We start from the raw sequence: 20444 nt of genomic DNA on the forward strand, positions 1-20444 counted from the left end.
CTCACTTTAGAGACCGGGAAACAAAGCCCAGAGTGGAGAAAAGACATCTCGAAGGTCAAGCAGTTGACAAATGGGACTCCACCCCAGGTCATCTGGCCCCATTTGCTACTGCTAACCTGCAAAGGTCCAAGAAAACCCCAGCAGGGAATAAACAGGTGCAGGTAAGTATTGGAGTTTCCCAATGTAAGGAAGGTGTGGGAGGAATCTGTTTTCCAGCAAACTCACTCAGCTCTTTGCTGCTGCCATGAGCCTGGGGCCCAGCCTGGGGAACAGGCAGAGTTCCAGATTGCCTAATCAGATAATTCTGCCCTTGTGCTCCTGTTTTGTACATTCTTGGAGCAAGCCATTTCAACCGAGATCTCTACCACACCTGCAGAGTCGGGGCCAATGCCTTGTCAGGTAGAAACGTCAATTCTCAATTATTCCCCACTGCTCTAGACGGCAATACTGTGAGAGTGACTAAGTGGCATTCAACACAACTTGTTTTTATTGAGTGCCTCCTCTGATGAGGTGTGTAGGATGTGACACTTGGGTCACTGTTGGGGGGATGAAGCTGCAGTATGGCTGAGAATTCAAATCCAACTAACATTTCTTTATTGAACGGCTTGGTGAAGGTGCTTCACAGGCTTTGTCCTTTGCTGTATAGACTTCATCTGCCTGGAATGTCTTTCCTCTGCCCAGCCTGGCTCTCTGTGGGACCTGCTTCCTTTCTTACCTCTACAGTCCTTTTCTCATAGGGCAGTCACAGGGACACCTTTAAACCCCAAAGGTTTGCCCACCTCTCTACTTGCACCTCCCATCACAGCCCCTCTCTGTGCTCTGGTCACAGTGTATTATTTTCTTCTTTTTCCCAAACAATCCCAATTCCTTCCACCCCTGGCCTTTGCTCTTGGGCTTCCCTCTGGAGGGAATGCCAAGGGTGGCTCTTTCTCATCCTTCAAGGCTCCGCTCAAGTTCCACTTCCTCAGGAGTCCTTTCCTGACCATCTTATCTAAAGTCGGTCACCCCCAACACCGTCTCCTTACTGACAGTTATTCAATCTCATTACCCTATTTTATTTTCTTCACAGCCCTTCACACGCATTCTCTCTCTCTCTCTCTCTCTCTCTCTCTCTCTGTCTCATATTCCCATTTATTCACTTGTTTATCACTTGCCTTCTCCCAACAACATATAAATGCCATAAGAAAAGGGACTTTGTGACATCCACGGCTGTATCCTTGGAGCCCAGTAAACCCAGACACTCAAATATTAGTTAAATATTGTAGAATTTGTTGGTCTCTATTTAAAACAAAGAGCTTTAGAGCATGGGCCTGGAAGTAAAGCAGACTTGCGTGATCTTCCTACTCACCAGCTGGGAGAAGCCACGGCCTCTCTCCTTTTATTCTCCTTTATAAAAGAATCAAGAACTCACTCAATGGGAGTTATCATCATTAATTTTAGAATTGTGTTTCCCCCATGAGTCCAACACCCCTGATGGCAGGCACTTTGTCATTCATCTTTGCATCCACGTGCCTTGAAACTTCCCCTCTCTCCCTCAGCATCCCATTTCTTCTTCTTGTAGGACATGTCACAGTGTCCTAAAGCATCTATTTATTTCTCTGTCTCCCCCACTATGCTGAGCCCCACGGGGACATATAAAAAAACTAGCACAGTGCCTGTTGTACTTGTAGAATGAATGCTTGGTGAATAAGACTAGTAGTCACCTAGGATGTCTTCAAGAAATGTATTTTTAATTAAACTCTCTAGAAAAGATATTTTAAACATGTGAATTAGAGAATAATACCAGATAGTATCAAGTGCTGAATTACACATAATACAATAATAAAATTTACAGTATAGATATTGGATAGCAAAGGTGGCCAACAGAGAGCTCCAGGGCCAGGTAAGGGGCCTGGGTAGGTGAAGTGGGCAGGACCAGGACTGGGGCCAATCAGACAATACATCTCACCTGCAAGGCCCCCATGTTCCACTCCAGCTTCTCACTGACATCCTGGGACAGGGCCTGATGGTCTCGTATCTTTACATTTTTTCAAGAGAAGCTGAACATATGAATTTTTATATGAGCTCTCTCAAGTTTTCAAATTGTTAACAACTGACTTAAATTTTTTAAATAATTCTTTGAGATGAGCAAAGCATGTTTGGGAGCCATTTTGCAACCTCTGACCAAGTGCTCTAGGGCGACCATTTGGAGGCTGAACGCTAGACAGGCATTCATAGAAGAATCTACAGCAGAGGCCAAGTTTCAAAAGGCATCATCTCTTTGCTTACTCATTCCCTTACTTGCTCACTCACTGCCTTATAAAACCAGGAAGAAATTCTTGATCTATGGCCAGGGTTTCCCCTAAAGCATTTATTGAGCACCTGCTAACTACCAGGCATTCAGCGATAAAGATGAGTCTGGGCCTATCCCCCTGAAACTTTATAGTTGGTCAGTTCAAGAAATGTTGTTGAGTCACTACTGTACACCTGAATAGAGTTCATCAAGACACCTAGACAGGAGAGACACCTCACCCATCAGATCTTTGGCCCAGAGTGCTGGCAGTAAATTGTCATACTACTGTGTCTTCCGGATTCTGCCATTCCCAGCCATCCCACCCCACTCTACCTAGGGACAAGGTCGCCCACCACATATGATAGTAGCAGAGGTTTCCCAGTCTGATAGACATGGGACGACTGGCCTATTGCCTAAGAGTAACATTTCTGTATGAAATGGAGCTCATATGGTGGTGACACACATCATTCAGGTAGCAGCAGCCCCCAGACCAAGTGTTATCAAAAGCTCGGGAAGAGAGGGGCACTCATCTGATCACACATGCCAGGGGCCAGTGTGAAATTATTTTAACAGAATCTGCAGGGCATAGAGAAGTTTCATTTTAGTCTCGCATACTGTTATCTTATGACTTGCTGAAGGACTAACTTCCATCACAGCCCTGGCAGTATTGACGGTTTGAACTCAAAAGCACATAAGTAGATTGATTTTTTTTTTCTCAAACTAGAAAGGATCACAGTAGTGTTAGCGTATTCTTGTTTCCACTGGTTGGTATACACACTGAATAAATAATAGTGTTACCTGGAAAAATTTAGTCAAAACAAAGTGATGGAAAACAGGGCCGGAGTTGCATCCTTAAATCCACCACAAATTAGTCTGTGTGCTTGCAGTGAGTGCGTAAGTTTGGCAATTGCAAATGGAACTGCCAGCCAATCTTCCACCCCCACCTCGACCCAGTATTTTAAAAAATAAATAAATGAAAAAATTCATTTTGGTAGCCTACATCTTAGGTACAAGAAATGAAACCAGTAAAGGGTGGGGGATAACCCCGTTTTGTGACAGAGGTTAATAGGCAATACGGGTCTCCTGTCACTTCCCTAAGTCAAAAGGAAGGAAATATATCCACCAGGGGCCTCTGCTAATTTGTTTTTAATTTAAGGACAATTAGGCAATTCCTACATCCCCCACCTCGCAGAAAAGCAGTCAGAGCTGCATGCATTCTCTCACCAACCAAATAACTGGTAACTCTCTGGAAAACAACCGAGGTAATGACATGCACTTTGTCCTAACTTCGAGGGACATCCAATAAACAGAACGCTGGTCTAAGGACCCAGTCAGCAACTAAGTCTTCGTTCTGTTTTATACTGTTTCCTTTCTGTGATTTTTTTTCCCCCAAAGTTTCCCACTACCAAATGAAAACACTTCTAAGATGAACCAGTTTTTGAGCTGTCCTGGTAGCATTTTCTTTCTTCCGACCTTCCGGACAAGAAACTTTCCAGGAAAGAAGCGAGAGTCCCTAACGTCTGCTCGTCTCCAGGTACTCTGGAAAGGAGGCGAAAGGGAAAAGGAACAAACACCAAACTCCCCTTTCCTCTCTCATCTCTGCACTGGCGGGTGGCGTTTGCCTTCCAGCTTCTCAGAGCCACAGCTAGGAAAAACACTCAGACCCCCGGGTTCCGAGCGCCGCCGCACAGCGCCGGCCGTAGCCGGCGGGCAGAGTATTTACCAGAGGGATATAAACCCGCTCCGGCGCGGGGGCGTGGCCGGGCGGGGCCCCGCGGGCCCGGGTGGGCGGGGCGGAGGCGGGGATCCCGGCGGCTCCGTGCAGCGTGTAAAAGACCTGAGCCGGGGGAGCAGGCTCCTGTCTCTTTAAATGCCACGGGCTGCGCTCCCGCCCGGGAGCCCGGAGCCGGATCTACAATCCCCTCCCTCCCGCTCCGGCGCTTGTTGCTCGCCCGGCCCGAGCGGGAGCTGCCGCCGCCTGGTAGCGAGGCTGCCGCGCTCTCCTCCTCGCGCCCCACCTCCCCCAGAGCTGGCCGAGGCGGGCAGCAGCCCCAACAGGAGGGAGGGGACGCGGTGTGAACGGGAGCTGCCCCCACCTTCAAGTCTTGGGGCGCACCGCAGCCGCGTGGGGAAGACATGCGTCGCTCCCCTCTGCCCAGCCTTGCTGCCGCCGGCGCCGGGAGAGGAGGGACTGCGGAGCCCACACCTGCAAACTCGCCCTAGAAGTCTCGGGGTGCGGCGTGGGCCCCTCCTCAATCCCCACGGCCTTCACCTCTCTGTGGGTGAGTTTGCTCAGGTAAGCCGAGCCGGAGGGCGGGCGCGTGCGCGGGGGAGGGGGGAGGAGGAAGCGCTGCAGGTGAGCCAGGTGGGGTGGCTCACCTGCCGGGGTCGCTAAGGGCTCTTCGCTGATACCCCTGGGGATGGAGGTGTTGGGAGCGGGGAGGAGTCGCCTTGGGGCTAGTTAGGGTCCAGGGGCGGGAGGGGAAGTTAGGAAAGGGGATTGAAGTAAAGTTTCTCTTTTCTTCCCCACCCCCCTGCCCGGGCTTGGCAGGTAGGGCGCGGGCGGAAGCGGTAGGAGGTGCTGATGCAATGGGCTTTTGCCAGGGCCAGGCGAAGGGTTGGAGGCGGGGGAGAGCTGGAGTTGCCCAGTCTCTTGTGGCCCTGACCCTAGAGGTGGAGGAATGAGAGAAGGCTTGAGATACCCAAGATCGCCCCTAAAATGGCTCCAGGTCCTCAGCCCCCACCCGTTCTTTAAGAACAAAACGCCCTTTTCGCGGAGGGGCTCCTACAGGGCTTCTTTGCCTTCCTCTCCCAACAGGTGGCCTCAGCCCCTGTACGGGGACCTGTGCCAATGACCCTAGTGGTGGTTTCGCTTTCTTCTCCCGCGGCGGTGTGAACGTGTGTCCGCAACGTGATGGGCAACCAGGTGGAGAAACTGACCCACCTAAGTTACAAGGAAGTTCCCACGGCCGACCCGACTGGCGTGGACCGGGACGACGGGCCCCGCATTGGGGTCTCCTACATCTTCTCCAATGACGATGAGGACGTGGAGCCGCAGCCTCCTCCCCAAAGGCCCAATGGCGGCAGCCTGCCCGACGGTGGGGACGGGCCTCCGCTCCCCCAGCCGCAGCCGTACGACCCGCGGCTGCACGAGGTGGAATGCTCCGTGTTCTACCGCGACGAGTGCATATACCAGAAGAGCTTCGCGCCAGGCTCGGCGGCGCTGAGCACTTACACGCCTGAGAACCTACTCAACAAGTGCAAGCCAGGCGACCTAGTGGAGTTCGTGTCGCAGGCGCAGTACCCCCATTGGGCGGTGTACGTGGGCAACTTCCAGGTGGTGCACCTGCACCGGCTGGAGGTGAGCAACAGCTTCCTGACAGACGCAAGCCAGGGCCGTCGGGGACGCGTGGTCAACGATCTGTACCGCTACAAGCCGCTGAGCCCCAGCGCGGTGGTACGCAACGCGCTGGCGCACGTGGGCGCCAAGGAGCGTGAGCTGAGCTGGCGCAACTCCGAGAGCTTCGCCGCCTGGTGCCGCTATGGCAAGCGCGAGTTCAAGATCGGCGGCGAGCTGCGCATTGGCAAGCAGCCCTACAGGCTGCAGATTCAACTCTCGGCGCAGCGCAGCCACACGCTGGAGTTCCAGAGCCTGGAGGACCTGATCATGGAGAAGCGGCGCAACGACCAGATCGGCCGCGCGGCCGTACTGCAGGAGCTCGCCATGCACCTGCACCCGGCCGAGCCGGACGAGGGCGACAGCAACCTGGCTCGGACTACGCCGCCTCCCGGGCGCCCCCCTGCGCCCAGCTCCGAGGAGGAGGACGGAGAGGCGGTGGCACACTAACGGGCGGGCAAGCTGATGGCAGAGCTGCGAAAGGGGGCTGTTCGTACCAACCGCCGCTGCCCCCTTCGTCCCTCTCTCCCTCCTTCCTTCGCTCCTCCGCCACCTTCTGGGCCCCATCTGGGTTTCTTGGGCCCTTTGGAAAAAGGAGAGTTGGTGAAATGCGCAGCTGACAGGGGTGGAGGAAGGGGGCAGAGGGATCAGGTAGGAGCATTAGAAGGAAGGTAGTTTCCTTCCGACCCCCTCGATCTGTCGTTTCCGCGGTGGGGCAAATTGTGGAACTGTCTGGCACTTAATGCTTGCTGGATCTGGGTTTAAAATCGGCCTTTATGCACGTAGAGTTGGAGAAAAGTTCCGAGAACCAGTGTGTACCATTGCGTCCTCTCTGCTTTCCTCTTTACTCTGGGCTTGGAGGATTCCTGGTACAAACTCCCTAAACGGGTTTGTGGAGTCTCCACCGCGGGCCAGCACTGAGAGCTGCTTATCTGCTTCCCCTGCGGAGCTGGCTGTGTTTGGGATCCGGGCGGCTGGGGTGATTTATTTTATGGGATTCCTGGGGCGCGGGGCGGGGGCAGGGCTGCTGGCAAAACCATGAGGAGGTCTGGTAGCGGCAGACCAAAACCGAGCAGCCCCCTATTGAGTGTAACAAATAAGCTGAGCACAGTCGGGCTACAAACACAGACTTTGCTACCTCCCTCCTTCCCAACCCCAAGTAATTAGTCGTTAGGAGCTGACTCTTGGCTAAGTCTCCTGCTCCACCTGCCCCTTCCCAGGTTACAAGTAAATCATTGTCAAGGGCCAGCCAGGGGAAGGATTCAATTAAGGTTTGTTCTGCTGTCTTTGTTTCTCCCCTGCTGTTGTAGGCACTTATAGCTGCGTTGTTATCAATGGAGGGAATGGCCCTTTGTGTCTCTGATCTAATTAAACCTGCTCAGCTGTGTTCATCCGCAGGTCACACATGGGATTGGCTTGTGCCACCCCATAAAGTAACCACTATGGAAGCAGCCGAACAGGGCTGCCCTGGCAGGAATTAATCTTTCCTTCTGCTCCCCTTCCTGAATAGTGAAGGTAACCCTTTTAAAAACAAGGCTTTGATGGTAATCCTGGCTTATTTTTTTCCCCCTCTCACTGGCCCATCCCCCTCACCCTCACCTTTGTTCTGCTGGTGGTTAAAATCTTAGGCTTGAGACATTTCAGTAGTAAGACTTATTTTGCTGGCCACACTGGATGGAACTTAAGGTGCAAAGTCTTGTACTGTAGCAGTCTCTTTATTGCTTGGAGAACACTCCTTCAGATCCCTTTCTTAATTAACATCAACCACAGATGCCACCTGGTGTAGTCAGCACCGAATCTGAATTTGTTAACAGTTGAAAGCACAGGTTGGTGATTGTGAGATCTGTTAGCAGCAGGCTGAGCAAGATATTTGGTTCTGGTACTGAGCTGTTTGCTTAATGTGACACTTTTTCCAACCTGTTTCTTCTATTTCTGTGAGCCCTTTAATGATGTGTGCCCTCAATTACAGAACAGCTTCTCTGCTGCCTGTCGCCAGTACTGTCTCAAAAGTTGTATAAAGTTGGACAGTTTTTTTTTTTTAACCACCTCTTGGGAATCATAAACTACACTGTACAAGTCATTTTGTGATCTAATTCTTAGCAGTTGGAATAGAATCACACTTGAGTGGTCCAAGACCATGGCTGTCCTTGGGCCTCTTGCCTGGAGGTCTCTAAATCAAGGCAAGAAGTCTTGAAGGATTTTCTTTTATACTTTTTTTAGACATGGAAGTTGAGGCCATAACTTTTGAAAGTCTGGGCCTTCAAAGCACCTCAACATGAAACCTTTCATTGTAATTACAAGGGCATTAGCTACATTCCCTGTTTTCACAGTGGTCACCAAATAGTTCCTGTCATTTTGATGGTTAAAGATGAACCCTACTCTAGCCCTGGTCTAGGACTTCGGAGGGAAATCAGTTTCTTGTTGGAAATGTAGATCTAGTTTCCATGTTTAATATTCTCACAGCTCTGTGTTTATATTCTCTTGCTCAGGGAAAAGTGGAGCAAGATAAACATGGGTGAAGACATTTAGAAGAGGCTGCTATGCGTAACCGATTTGGGTTTTCTTTCATGTGTAACACAGTAGTGAAAGTTGAAAGTAATATCACTGTGCAGACAGGAGGGAGGAGGAACAGAGTGGTACTGTCCTGCAGCTCTGGACTAGCCAGGTCACTTTTCTACTCCCCCACCCCTGTCTCCTTCCTCTGTCCCAAAATGTAACTGAAAGTGAGTATGTGGTCACACAGAGCTATAGCAGTGATTGTGTGGTGTTACAAATGAACTGCTCTTTCTGAGAAGTTTCAACCTGAAGGAAGAACTCCTGTTAAATCCACACCAGTAGTAGCATTCTACCTCTAAAGAAGAGATTTTTGGTAGCAGGGCTTGAAAATAAACTAGAATAGGAAATCTATTCCAGATGCTGTTTTCCCTTGTAATGCAAGTGTTTCTAAGGGTACCAGAGATGTGAAATATGTGATACTTAGGAACAGTGATTTTATTTAAAATTTTCTTACGGTGATAATGCTTAAAGTAAAACAATAACCAACCAGTAAAGGCTCCACGATAGGGAATCAAATCAACTCTGGGTTCTTTCCTCGAGATGGCAGTGTTGTGGATAGTGAGTTTTTAATGCCCTGGCAATGGCTACGTGTGACACTTTAGAAAAAAAATAAATATATTTAATAATTTTTGTTTCTCCTTAGGAATAAGACTTTAGAACTATTTTGTACTGTGAATTACAGATGCTCTTTGAAGGAAAGAAATATCCATTCTAATGTTCTTCAGAAGCTCTGGCAGGGATAAGCAGGACATCGACTGGAACATATGCTAAATGAAACCAGACAAATTCTATTTTCTTACCTGAGCAAATATTTTATTGAAACTGCTTATGTATGTCAAAGGAGCCCACAACTTCAGCTATACACCTTTTTGTATTGAAAGAACTCATACTTTTTGTAGCTTTTATTCCACATTTAATTTAAAATGGCTTTGTAGCTCTAAAATGCCTAGCAGAAGATGACTCCAGACCTTTAAGGAAATGTTTAGTTTTTATGAAAAAAAGACACTACAGTGGTTAATCGTCTCGTATATTCAGTGCTTCTGGCCCTAATAGCACCACTGGACAACACCACAACCACATGGAAACATTATTTTTGGAAGCAAAACTTTAATTTTATATGACATATACTATGGAGAGCTAAGAAAATTTTAGGACTACTCGTTTTCTATTTTTTTTTTTCTTCTTACCAAAATGGAATCCACTGTGTTGAAGACTCTTGATATGTGCTTGTCTAACCATTTTTTATAAATTAGAATAAAATCTAGTGTGATCATGGTCATCAAATGGATTTTTTTGGAAAGTTAAATCTTGAATTTTTTTTTTTTTAATCAGGGTAACTATAAACTTGACTGAATAATTCAACTTTTCATTAGGTCATTTTGTTCTTGGCTATAATACTTGTGATCCATGGAGAATTACATTGACTAACAGTATGAATTCCATATGCATTTTATTTCCCAATGAATTGTGTAAACTTTATTTTTGTTGAAGGTTGTATGTTAAATCAATGTTATGTTCTTATACCACTTCTTGAGAAGGAAGTTCCAATTTGAAATTGTATCATTTCCTTCAAAATGAAGGGCAGTGCTTAGTTAAATAAAAGATTGATGATATCTTTTAAGCCATTTCCTCTTCACTCTGTCTTATTAAAATAAAACCTGTCAGGTCCTTATGAAAAATGCTATGAGAGTTTCCAATAAACCATCTTTTAGAGTTAACGGAATATTTTTTTTCCACTTGTATATCTATTTTCTGACATTTTTGGTCCAAATTCAAGCTACTTAGTTTACTGTAATTTCTCTGAGAATGTTAGTATATATCATCATCTTTGCATTGCTCAGTAAACATTTTGTTGAACTCATTTAGTGAGTAAACATCCTGCATTTACTCTGAGAATTAATCATCCATTGCTTCTAAGATATCAGTGTTCATGAAAAATGTCTCATAAATTTTCAATACACATTGATTTTAAGAGTCAATGCAAAAATTGCTGGAAGTCACTCACATTATGAAATCTACACTGGGGCGTTTTGGTGTTTATTAACCCATGTTTCATCTCAGGTGGTTTCAGAGCCCCAGACAAAGGGAATGTGCTTGCCACTGCTATAATTACAGAAAATGGGTAAACATGGTCACCTGGCACTGTTGGTATGATAAGGGATGCAGGTGCCAGCAGTTGGTGAAGGAACAGATGTGGCATCAGACTGGCATGTGGGAGGCCATTAGCATTCCCTAGGCCAGTGCCTGAACCCTCTGCCACAATCCTGTGAGGTTCAAATGCCTGGGCTTTGCAGATAGGATCCTGTGAGAATTTTAAATAGGAAAAGTTGAACACTGAAGGTTATAGGAAGCCCAAGCAGCAGTGAGACCCTTCATCCTTAGATTGGGAGTCTAATTTATCATGGTTTTCGTTGTAAGAGAAAGTACGGAAAGGGGAGCCTAATACAGAATGTACATTTATTCTTGGGTGATTAAGGTGAAGGCTGTGGTTCCTATTTCTCAAGCTAAGTAGACTGTGCTTAATGTAGGAAAATGATATGTTTGGAAGCATTTGAAAGGACTTCCAAAATGAGCAGGCCCAGAATGTATGTAGAAGGGCTTTTAGTTCCTTTTATTGAGTTTACTGGGGAAACTGCTCATTAAACAAATATAGCAATTTTATCAGCAGAGTAAATGCAAGAATAGCTAGTGTCTGCATTTACAATTGCAGTAAGGCATTAAGTGTCAATGAAGGGCTGAAGGATGCTGAGCTCCAGCCTAGGAAATAGAAATAAACAGATAAAAGAAAAATGAGAAATAGTCCTGCCCCTGAGCTTGTTTCTAAGGAGAAAATTTCACTTATACATATAGATGAGATAATAAAAGGTGGCCCTGTAAAGTACTGACGGTTGGTAGGTATTCAAATAATGCGGACGTGTCTAAGTTTGATTAGAATTTGAAAACTGGTGTTAGGTAGGTATGTGGAGTATGTACTCCCATGGGAGAAATCAGACCAAAAACATGAAGGTACACATGATGACGGGGGAAAGGATGTAACTAACATATTCACTAAATACTTAACTTGGAGGCTTCTTAATTCCCAGGGCCTAACATACAGAGATAAGCCAGATCCATAGTTACATAATGTCTTCATGTATGTTGCATTTTAAGAGGCAAGACAGATGACTGCTTACTCAATTTACGAGGTGAAAAAGGAAATGTACAATGTGTGTGGGAGAGAATCTCTCTTCATCAGTGAGTCAGAGAAGGCTTCCCTGAGGAAGTTTGCTGAGTCTCAGGTGAAAGAGGGAGCCAGGAATGGGAACTGACTACATGAAGGAAGGAAGGCTGGAGAGCGAATGAATGAACCTCAAGTGCTCTCAGAATGCCTTTGCTTCATGCTCCTGGTATTCATCCATTTCTCCTTGGGGCTCTTCCACAACATGTTGTCCAACTTGTTCATGTATCTCCAACGAGTAACACATGACCAGGCAAAGAGACCCCCACTAAAAGTTTTAGTGAATGAGTTCTGGGTTTGCTAGACCAGAAAGCCCCAGATTATTTCAAGGCGATGTTGTGACTATGATTTGAAGAGAGTGAACATTGGCAGTGTTTTTTAGGGTGCAATGAACCAGGAGAGCAAATGAGTGGCTCTGTCCTCCCCTCTTCCAGAACTGGAGATTGTCCTGTTAAAGCTATGGATGCCTTAAATTGCCAGCCAGGTTATGAAGTGGAGTGGGAAGATAGGCGTTTGCCCCATGCTGGTGAGTGGACAAGAGGCATTGGCCAGGCTGGAAGGAAATGTAGTGGTAAAGCAGAACAGGAGGTTTTATGGCCTGTTACAGCCTTGGAATTGCGATTGGGGAAGAGGTTATTTTGTTCACTTGACAAGCCACTGCTATAATATAGTCTGTAGTGCCTTGTCAAATGTAGCCACAACTGACTAAAGATGAGCGTTCTACTACTTTATCTGGAAAACTTGTACAGTGTAGTCAACTCCCAGAGTCTGGTTGTCTTGATGTTTAGTGCATTCTTTTTAACCTCATAATTTGAGGATTCTGAGTTAAAATGCTAAACCGCAGGTACAGGGTCTGACCTAAGCAGAAGTTACATACTTTCTTGGAGACTTTATTTCCTCTTCTGTATAATCCTAGTGACATTGTCAATTCACTTAACTCTTTGCACTTCATTTTTTTTTCTATTTGTAAAATAATACAATTAATATATATGTAATAATGCAATTGGACTATAAATGGTGGTCATGAAGACAAATGAAATAATGCATGTGGAGCCCAGATCAATAACTATTATATTAGCTAGGAAAATAAGGTTATTGTATGTGTTCAAAACCCTTAGTCAAAATAAAGTTACTGTCTGGGAGAGAGAGGTCTTCCCTTTAGTCTTGGAAAATTTCTTAGCTAGATATGAGAAATTGGTATGATAAGAAAGAGATGACTCAACTCTTCAGTTGTTCAGCAGGTGCTGTAGTATTTGAAACGTTTCTTGAGCTTTGATCTTTAGTAGATGGACCATTCTCTTTGTTTACACATTTTAGTATGTTTGCTCATTATTTCAACACATATTTACGGAGCACTTTGAACGCACTAGGTGCTGGATAGCCAAGAAGGGATTTTGCAGTAATAATGTTAACTATGATGATGTACCTTGCCCACTCTGTCCTATTTTAATAGGACAGACTTTCTGGACAGAAACTAATATTATCTTCATTTTATAGCTGAGAAAACAGGTTTAGAGAAATTGAGTGATTTGTCCAAGATCACACAGCTAATCACAGCTTCTGGCCTGGAACAGGAAAGCTTGTCTCCAAAGCCCCAGGCCTCTGTTCCTCCACTGAAAGATCATGTGACCACTCCTCCCCCTTCTTCCCCACACCCCATGGGGAATAGTCAGAACCTCTTCTGCTCCAACAAGTGGCATGGAGTGTTATCTGAATAGCACTATATTTTCACTGTTATTGCAGCCTACCTGGAGGCAAGAAGAGGCAGGGACAAGAGGAGAAGCAACTTGGCCAAGAGACGTTTTGCGTTCTTATCATGAGCAATAGTAACAGTGTTTAATCATCCCATCCTCCCTTTGGTGGAGCACTGGGACAGTTCCTCCTTCAACTGTCCCTCCTTATCTGCCCTTTTGTGACTTTTTTCCTCTCATAGGTAGAGATCAGCCCATGCAGGCCTACTTCACAGCACTGCTCCAACCCCTGACCTACAGTGTGACCTTGGGCAAATCAGTAACTTCTTTCAGCCATCTTGATTTACCTAAAAATCAGAGGCTGTGGTGGCTCATGCCTGTAATCCCAGCATTTTGGGAGGCCAAGGCAGGAGGATCATTTGAGCCCAAGAGACAAGCCTTGGGCACCATAGTGAGATTCCGTCTCTACAAGAAATAAGAAAAATTAGCTGGATGTGGTGGCATGTGCCTGTTATCCTAGCTGCTTGGGAGGCTGAGGCAGGAGGATTGCTTGAGCCTAGGAGTTTGAGGTTGCTGTGAGCTATGATCATGCCACTGTACTCTAGCTTGGGCAACAAAGTGAGATCCCATCTCTGAAAAACAGAAAACAAAAGTCAGGGCTATTAGGAGTGCCTACTCCATAAAGCTGTTCGTTAGTTACCTGAGATGCTGTAAATCAAGAGCATCATAGGGCACTTAGGTGTGGTGTGGTGACCATAGCAGTAGGCTCTGCCACACAAATGGCTCTACTCTGAATATGATCTGTGACCTAGAGCAAGTCCCTTTGCCATGCTAGGAACTTGATTTTGGGTCTGTGTGTATGGAGCACCCAATGCCAGCAGCAGTCTATGACAAGGTTCCAGGTATAACATTATCCTTTGAGATGGTAATAAATGTTGCTATTTGCTCTTCCTTTGTTTTAATTATTACTGGTTCCTTGGTCCATCACTTTAAACCTCAATCATGTAAAAAAAAAATTAATGATGATAATTGACTAAATTTTAGAAAGTACTCTTGTTGTGAAAAGTTGGCAAATTTTGTCATTATGTTTAATGTTATAAACCAAACCTGAGCAGTGGATGAGAAAAAAAGGTGAGGATGGGAGAAAATTAATTCACATCTTTATTTTGGAAAAAGTGTTTAGAGATTTTTTTGTTTGTTTGTTTTAAGTTTTGCTTCATTCTGTACCAATTTGTTTTGTTTCTCATACTAGAGTATATTTCTCCTTGCTATCTGGCTCTACTCTTTGGCCAATATGTCACAGCCCATGGAGAGAATTCTCTTGTATCTCAGTGGCTATGCATGTTTTATTCTGCTTTATTCTGTCAGTCTGTTTCTTTTCATATTTAAGAAAGAGCAGGGTTGTCCATAAAGCCATAAAATGTTTACTTGAGTACTTTTTTAAAAATTAATAGACCATTTTTTTAGAGCAGTTTTAGGTTCACAGAGCTCCCCTCTCATCTCTCTCCCCACAACCTCCCCGACCATCAACATGAGGCATCAGCATGGTGCGGCCATTGCAATCAGTGAGTTAACACTGGCACATGATTATCAGCCAAAGTCCACTGTTGACTAGTGTTCACTGTGTTGGACATTCTGTAGGTTTTTGACAAATGTGCCCACCATCGTAGTACCCTACAGGATATATATATATATATATATATATATATATATATATATTTTTTTTTAGACAGAGTCTCACTCTGTTGCCCAGGCTAGAGTGCTGTGGCATCAGCCTAGCTCACAGCAACCTCAAACTCCTGGGCTCAAGCAATCCTCCTTCCTCAGCCTCCCAAGTAGCTGGGACTACAGGCATGTGCCACCATGCCTGGCTAATTTTATATATATATATATTTTTAGTTGTCCATATAATTTCTTTCTATTTTTGGTAGAGATAGGTCTCGCTCTTGCTCAGGCTGGTCTTGAACTCCTGAGCTCAAACAATCCTCCCGCCTCGGCCTCCCAGAGTGCTAGGATTACAGGCGTGAGCCACCGCGCCCAGCCCCCTACAGAATAATTTTACACATGACTTTTTCTCCTTCATTTCTTTTCCCCTCAGGCGAGAGTTGGACTATTTTCAGCTGCTTTTATTCAGCCTTAAGTGACACTTCTCTGCAGCCCCTTCTGTTGTCCTCTCCAGGTCAAATTATGTTCCTGGCTAGAACCATGTTCATTCATTCCTTAAGTACTTATTGAGGCCCACCAGGCTCTGGGGCTAGAAAGAGCAACACCACGTGGTCTGGATACCTGCCCATGGTCCACTGAGGAAGACAGACAAGCAAACAGCAGATGCAATACCTTGTGATGAAGCGCGATGGTGGAGTTGGGGCAGACACCAGGCCCAGGAAGGCCTGAGCAGGGAAAGCTGAGCCCAAGGGGCATGGGGGGGAGAGGTCCAGGAAAGGTTTCTCAGGGAGGGTTGAGCAGGTAGGGTGAGATCTTATCAGAGAAGATTCTAGCATAATCCTGCTCCTATCTCATCAGCCCTTGTTTTTAATGGTAAAACACACATCTGCCTCTGTGGCCAGTGCAGTAGGGTAGGGGATGGGGCGTGAGAGCAAACACTAGGAATAGCTTAGTAACTCCTGTTTTTTCTTAGTGCTGCTATAGACTTCAGCCAGCTGGGTTACACTGTTACAAACTCTGAAGTGAGCTCAATGTTACCACAATAAATTGTTCTCTTATCTTTAGCACCGCCATCTAGCTGACCTTCGGAATAGCCAAGCCATTCTGGTGGTGAGGACGAAGGCTGGCTCCCTCTGTGTTGTGAAGGAGCTGAGAGGCACTGTGGGAGCCACTGGCCCAGGCTGTCACCCCAGCACCTCCCTTTGCCATGTCACTGGGGCAGATAACCTCACCTGGTTCTGGAGGCTGCAATGTATTCATTTGTAAAGTGGGAATAATATGTCACCTACCGTGCAGGGTTATGGAGTTAGTACACATACACAAATCACCCAGAGCCAGTCCTGGGACGAGATTATATGCCCAGGCATTGGTTCCTGTCATTATCCATTTCCCCTTTCTTAGTTTTGCCCAGGGTTTGTGTATGACTCTACCAAAATTCCACAACTGAATTTCAGATTGGGGCAGGTTCAGCCAAACAAATTTAACCAGATTTAAAATGATCAAGGATGGTGCAACATTTGGTTTTGTAATGATTAAAACTCTCTGGCCCTGGATGTTTGAGGAAATATCACAAATAATGCTATATACACATAGATGCCAACAAGCTAAGTGCATCATTTCATCTGAATCTTTTTGATTTCTCCCCATGATGACAACCTAAGAGGTGAAGCTCTGGGTATTGATATCACCATAAAGGTGTAGTTATTCTCTTTCCTCCCAGTTAATGCTGCCTCTGCTTGTCCTACCTATCCAAATTTTTGTTAATATAATTTTATTACTTTGTTTACATTTCAAACATAATATGTGCTTAATGTAAAAGGAGCTCAAATGCCCAAATGTGTAAAGTAAAACTATAGAGTTTCCTGATCTGCCTTCTCTCACCCTATTAAGTTTGTTGCATATCCCTTCTAGACTTTTCTTTTATGAACATTGAGATATGCTTATCTGTATATATTTTTCTGGTGGGTTTTTTTTTTTTTTTTTTTTTACTGAAATCACATCATGCTACTCATATTTCTCTGCATGTTTTTTTCTTACTAATCCATAAATCAGGACTTTTATATTAGTACATAAAGTGTCTGGAACATTCTTTTTAACAGCTGGCTTGTATATTATAGTAAGAAAGCTTCTGTTTCTTATTTACCCATTCTCTCATTAATGGCCACTTAATCTCTAATTTTTCCTAATTACAAATGCAACTACAAACATCTTGCTACACCTGTTCTTGGTATCTCTCTATCTATCTATATATATGAGTATTTCTGAAGGATATAATCATTGAAGTGAAATTTCTGAGTAAGGATAATGCACGGTTTAGATTCTGATAGGAACAACCATATGGCCTTCTATAAAAGATGGTGCCAATTTCCAATAATGCTAATAACGTTTTCAAGTGTTTAAAAATATTTGTCTACTTATAGGTATAAAATAGGATGTTGTTGTTTAAGTTTTTGTATTTAATTTTTTACCACCTGAGCTAGTCTCATTTATTTTGCAAAGAATTCAGATCAATGATTCACCAGTTTTCTTCTACTGCAAACATTCAAGTTCTGTTCAAAGCACTTGATTATTGGCTCAGCCCAGTGAATTTTAGAGTCCAATCTGTGAACTTAAACAATAGAAAGGTAATGGTGGAAGGTATCCAAAATTATTTCTTTTAAAAATGTGAATCAGAGTGTACTGTTTTACATCTTTCGGTGGCTTTCAATAGTGCTTAGAATGGAATCTGAGCTCCTTACTGTGGCTTGTGCACAATCTGGCCTCTGTTTATGTGGCCGACCTCACTTCTTACCACTCCTCCTTGCCGGGTGCATTCCAACCTCACAGTCTATATTTATTTTCCTAAACACACCAAGGTCTTTTTTGCCTTTGAGCAGTGTCATTCAGATTTTGTGGCTACTGACCGGCATAAGAAATACCCTGAGCATCACAACTCAATCCCCACATCTACGTGTGTGTGTTTATGTATGTATCTGAAACTAAAATATCACCTAACAATTCCCACCTGTGCTATGATATACTCCATTCTGTTTCATTTAGAGGAGCGGAAAAAAATTAAAACCACGTGCTGGTACCCACTAAATTGATTTTACAACTTACTATTGCAAGACCCAAAGTTTATAAAATAAGCGTCCTGAGGCATGTCTATGTTCCCTCCTTGGGTGGCAGAGGTACTGGCTCTCATTCCTGTGTTTTGTGTCTCAGCATAAATATTAATATCACCCTCTTTTGCTGTTCTGTCCCACCTTGTTCTTCCATCACAACACTCTGTTTATTTCCTTTATGATAATCTTCCAAAATTATAATTGCTTGTTCACATGCTTTTTTATCCCTTTATTGTCTCTTCTCATTACAATACGGTAAAGGAACTTGTTTGCTTTGATCACCACCTTATACTCAGTGCTATAAGACAGTGCCTGAAAAATAGTAAAATGCTCAACAAATACTTATGAATGAATAAAGAGAGGCTTGTTTTGTATACCCTGAGATGTTGTTTCCCCTCCATCCCATAGCTCAGCACGTTCCTATGCCCTAGTGATTTTGATTATAGAAAATTTTCTTAATGCACAGTTTTTGACCAGGAACTTAAATAAGATATCAAAAGGTGGCAATGCACATTCTATCCTCAGATGCAGGATGTGTGGTGTGATGGGTAGGGGCTGCAGGGCACTTAACCCACCTGTTCATCCAGGAATGACGTGGAATGAAGTAAAAAATAAAGGAAATGTGCAAGTGGTTTGTGTCCAAAAAAAAATCAAAACCAATGTCTGAATAGAAACTTAGTATTTCACCCAACAATTTTACAGATGTCTAAATTATTACTAGGGTAATCCTGTTGGAAAACATAGTGGGCTTAAGATCATATTAATAATAGTGCTGACTACTCACTGAGGACTTTCCTGGTGCCACGTCCTACAGATTCATTCTCATTTTTCTCACAATAGCCGTGAAAGACAGCTATTACGCCCATTTCAAGGGTGCTGCTGAGGAGGTTAAGTAATCAGGGTGGCGCTGACAGTAAGAGCTGAGATTGAGATTCCAAGGCCAGTTTTTCTGCCTTCCAATCCCATAGTAGGATCATGTGGAAGGCAGAATAACGTCCCCCCAAAGATGTCCACATTCTAATCCTCAGAACCTGTGAAGATGTTACCTTATGTGACAAAAGGGAATTTTCTTGAATGAATAAACTAAGGGTCTGGAGATGGGGAGATTATCCTAGACTATCCAGGTGGGCCCAACGTAATCCCAAGTGTTTTTCCAGGGGGAGGCAGGAGGATGAGAGCCCTGGCTGCTTTTGCTTAGCATGTTTTCAAGGTTTATCCAAATTATAGCATGTGTCAGTATTTCCTTTCTATCTATGGCTGAATAATATTCCATGGTATGTATGTGCCATATTTTGTGTATCCATTCATGCACTGATGGGCATTTGGGTTGTTTTCACCTTTTGGCCATTGTGAATAATACTGCAGTGAGATTGGAAGATGCTGTGGTGCTGGTTTAGAAGGTAGAAGAAGGAGCTGTGAGCCAAGGAATGCAGGTGGCTTCCAGAAGCTGGAAAGAGCAAGGAAACAGATTCTTTTCTAGAGCTTTGAAAAGGAATGCAGCTCTGCCAACACCTTCATTTTGGCCCACTGAGACCCGTGGTAGACATCTGACCCCTGTAAATGTCAGATAAAACATTTATGTTGTTTACATCCACTAGTTTGTGGCAATTGGTTACAGCAGCCCTAGGAAACTAATACAGCTGCTCTATAATACGTTTGCTCCTAAAGCTAGGGAAGTGATTACTTGGTCCACAAACACCTGCTGAGCATGTATCATGCACATAATGGCTCAAAGTATTAGGAACCTACAATATGCTTACAAATATATACTTCTTAAAATAGGGATATGATTAAACTTGATTTACTAATGAGAAAATTGAGGCACAGAGGCATTAACTGCAATAAGTCTACACACTACTGCATGTTGGTGGTACACACAAGGGGGATGTACAGACAAGCACCAAATGCAACCAAACTTCAGATCTTAACTGTGCACCCGAGGTAGGTAGCAAGGCCACAGAGGGAGTAGCTTCACGGGACCCCAGGAGACCAGATCTTAGGTATGGGTGCTCTGCCTTGCCAAAGATTCCTAAGTCCCCTAAGAATGATATGGGAGGCCGAGTGTGGTGGCTCACGCCTGTAATCCTAGCACTCTGGAAGGTCAAGGCAGGAGGATCACTTGAGCTCAGGACTTCGAGACCAGCCTGAGCAAGAGTGAGACCCTGTCTCTATTAAAAATGGAAAAATTAGCTGGGCATCATGGTTCCAGCTACTTGGGAGGTTGAGGCAGGAGGATCGCTTGAGCCCAGGAGTTTGAGGTTTCTGTGAGTTAGGCTGACACCACGGCACTCTTCCCAGGGCAACAGAGTAAGACTTTGTCTCAAAAAAATAAAAATAAAAAACAATGAGATGGGAAATTGCAGGGCTGGAAGACCTGAAGGTGATCCAAGACATAGAGACTTCTAAAACCTTAGTTCAAGGTAGGAGAGAAAGTCAAGACATACTAAGTCTGAATTTTCTTCCATCTTGGAAGCCCAGGGGTTTGAACTGTGAATTCAGTTGCTTCAGGGAAAGGACCTCAGCGATAATTCTTGCCCTTGTG

The 20444-nt window shown here is 44.7% G+C and overlaps 1 protein-coding gene across 1 annotated transcript; it reads left to right on the forward strand.

Annotated features, from left to right (window-relative positions):
• The first annotated feature begins 4146 nt into the window (after window positions 1-4146).
• On the forward strand, window positions 4147-9850 carry LRATD2 (LRAT domain containing 2). The gene is made up of 2 exons (XM_045560900.1): window positions 4147-4568; window positions 5091-9850. The coding sequence occupies exon 2, from the start codon at window positions 5187-5189 to the stop codon at window positions 6117-6119; it is 933 nt and encodes a 310-aa protein (XP_045416856.1). The 5' UTR covers window positions 4147-4568; window positions 5091-5186; the 3' UTR covers window positions 6120-9850.
• The last annotated feature ends 10594 nt before the right edge of the window (window positions 9851-20444 follow it).

This window comes from Lemur catta, chromosome 9 (genome assembly GCF_020740605.2).
Source record: "Lemur catta isolate mLemCat1 chromosome 9, mLemCat1.pri, whole genome shotgun sequence".
Classification (NCBI taxonomy): domain Eukaryota; kingdom Metazoa; phylum Chordata; class Mammalia; order Primates; family Lemuridae; genus Lemur; species Lemur catta.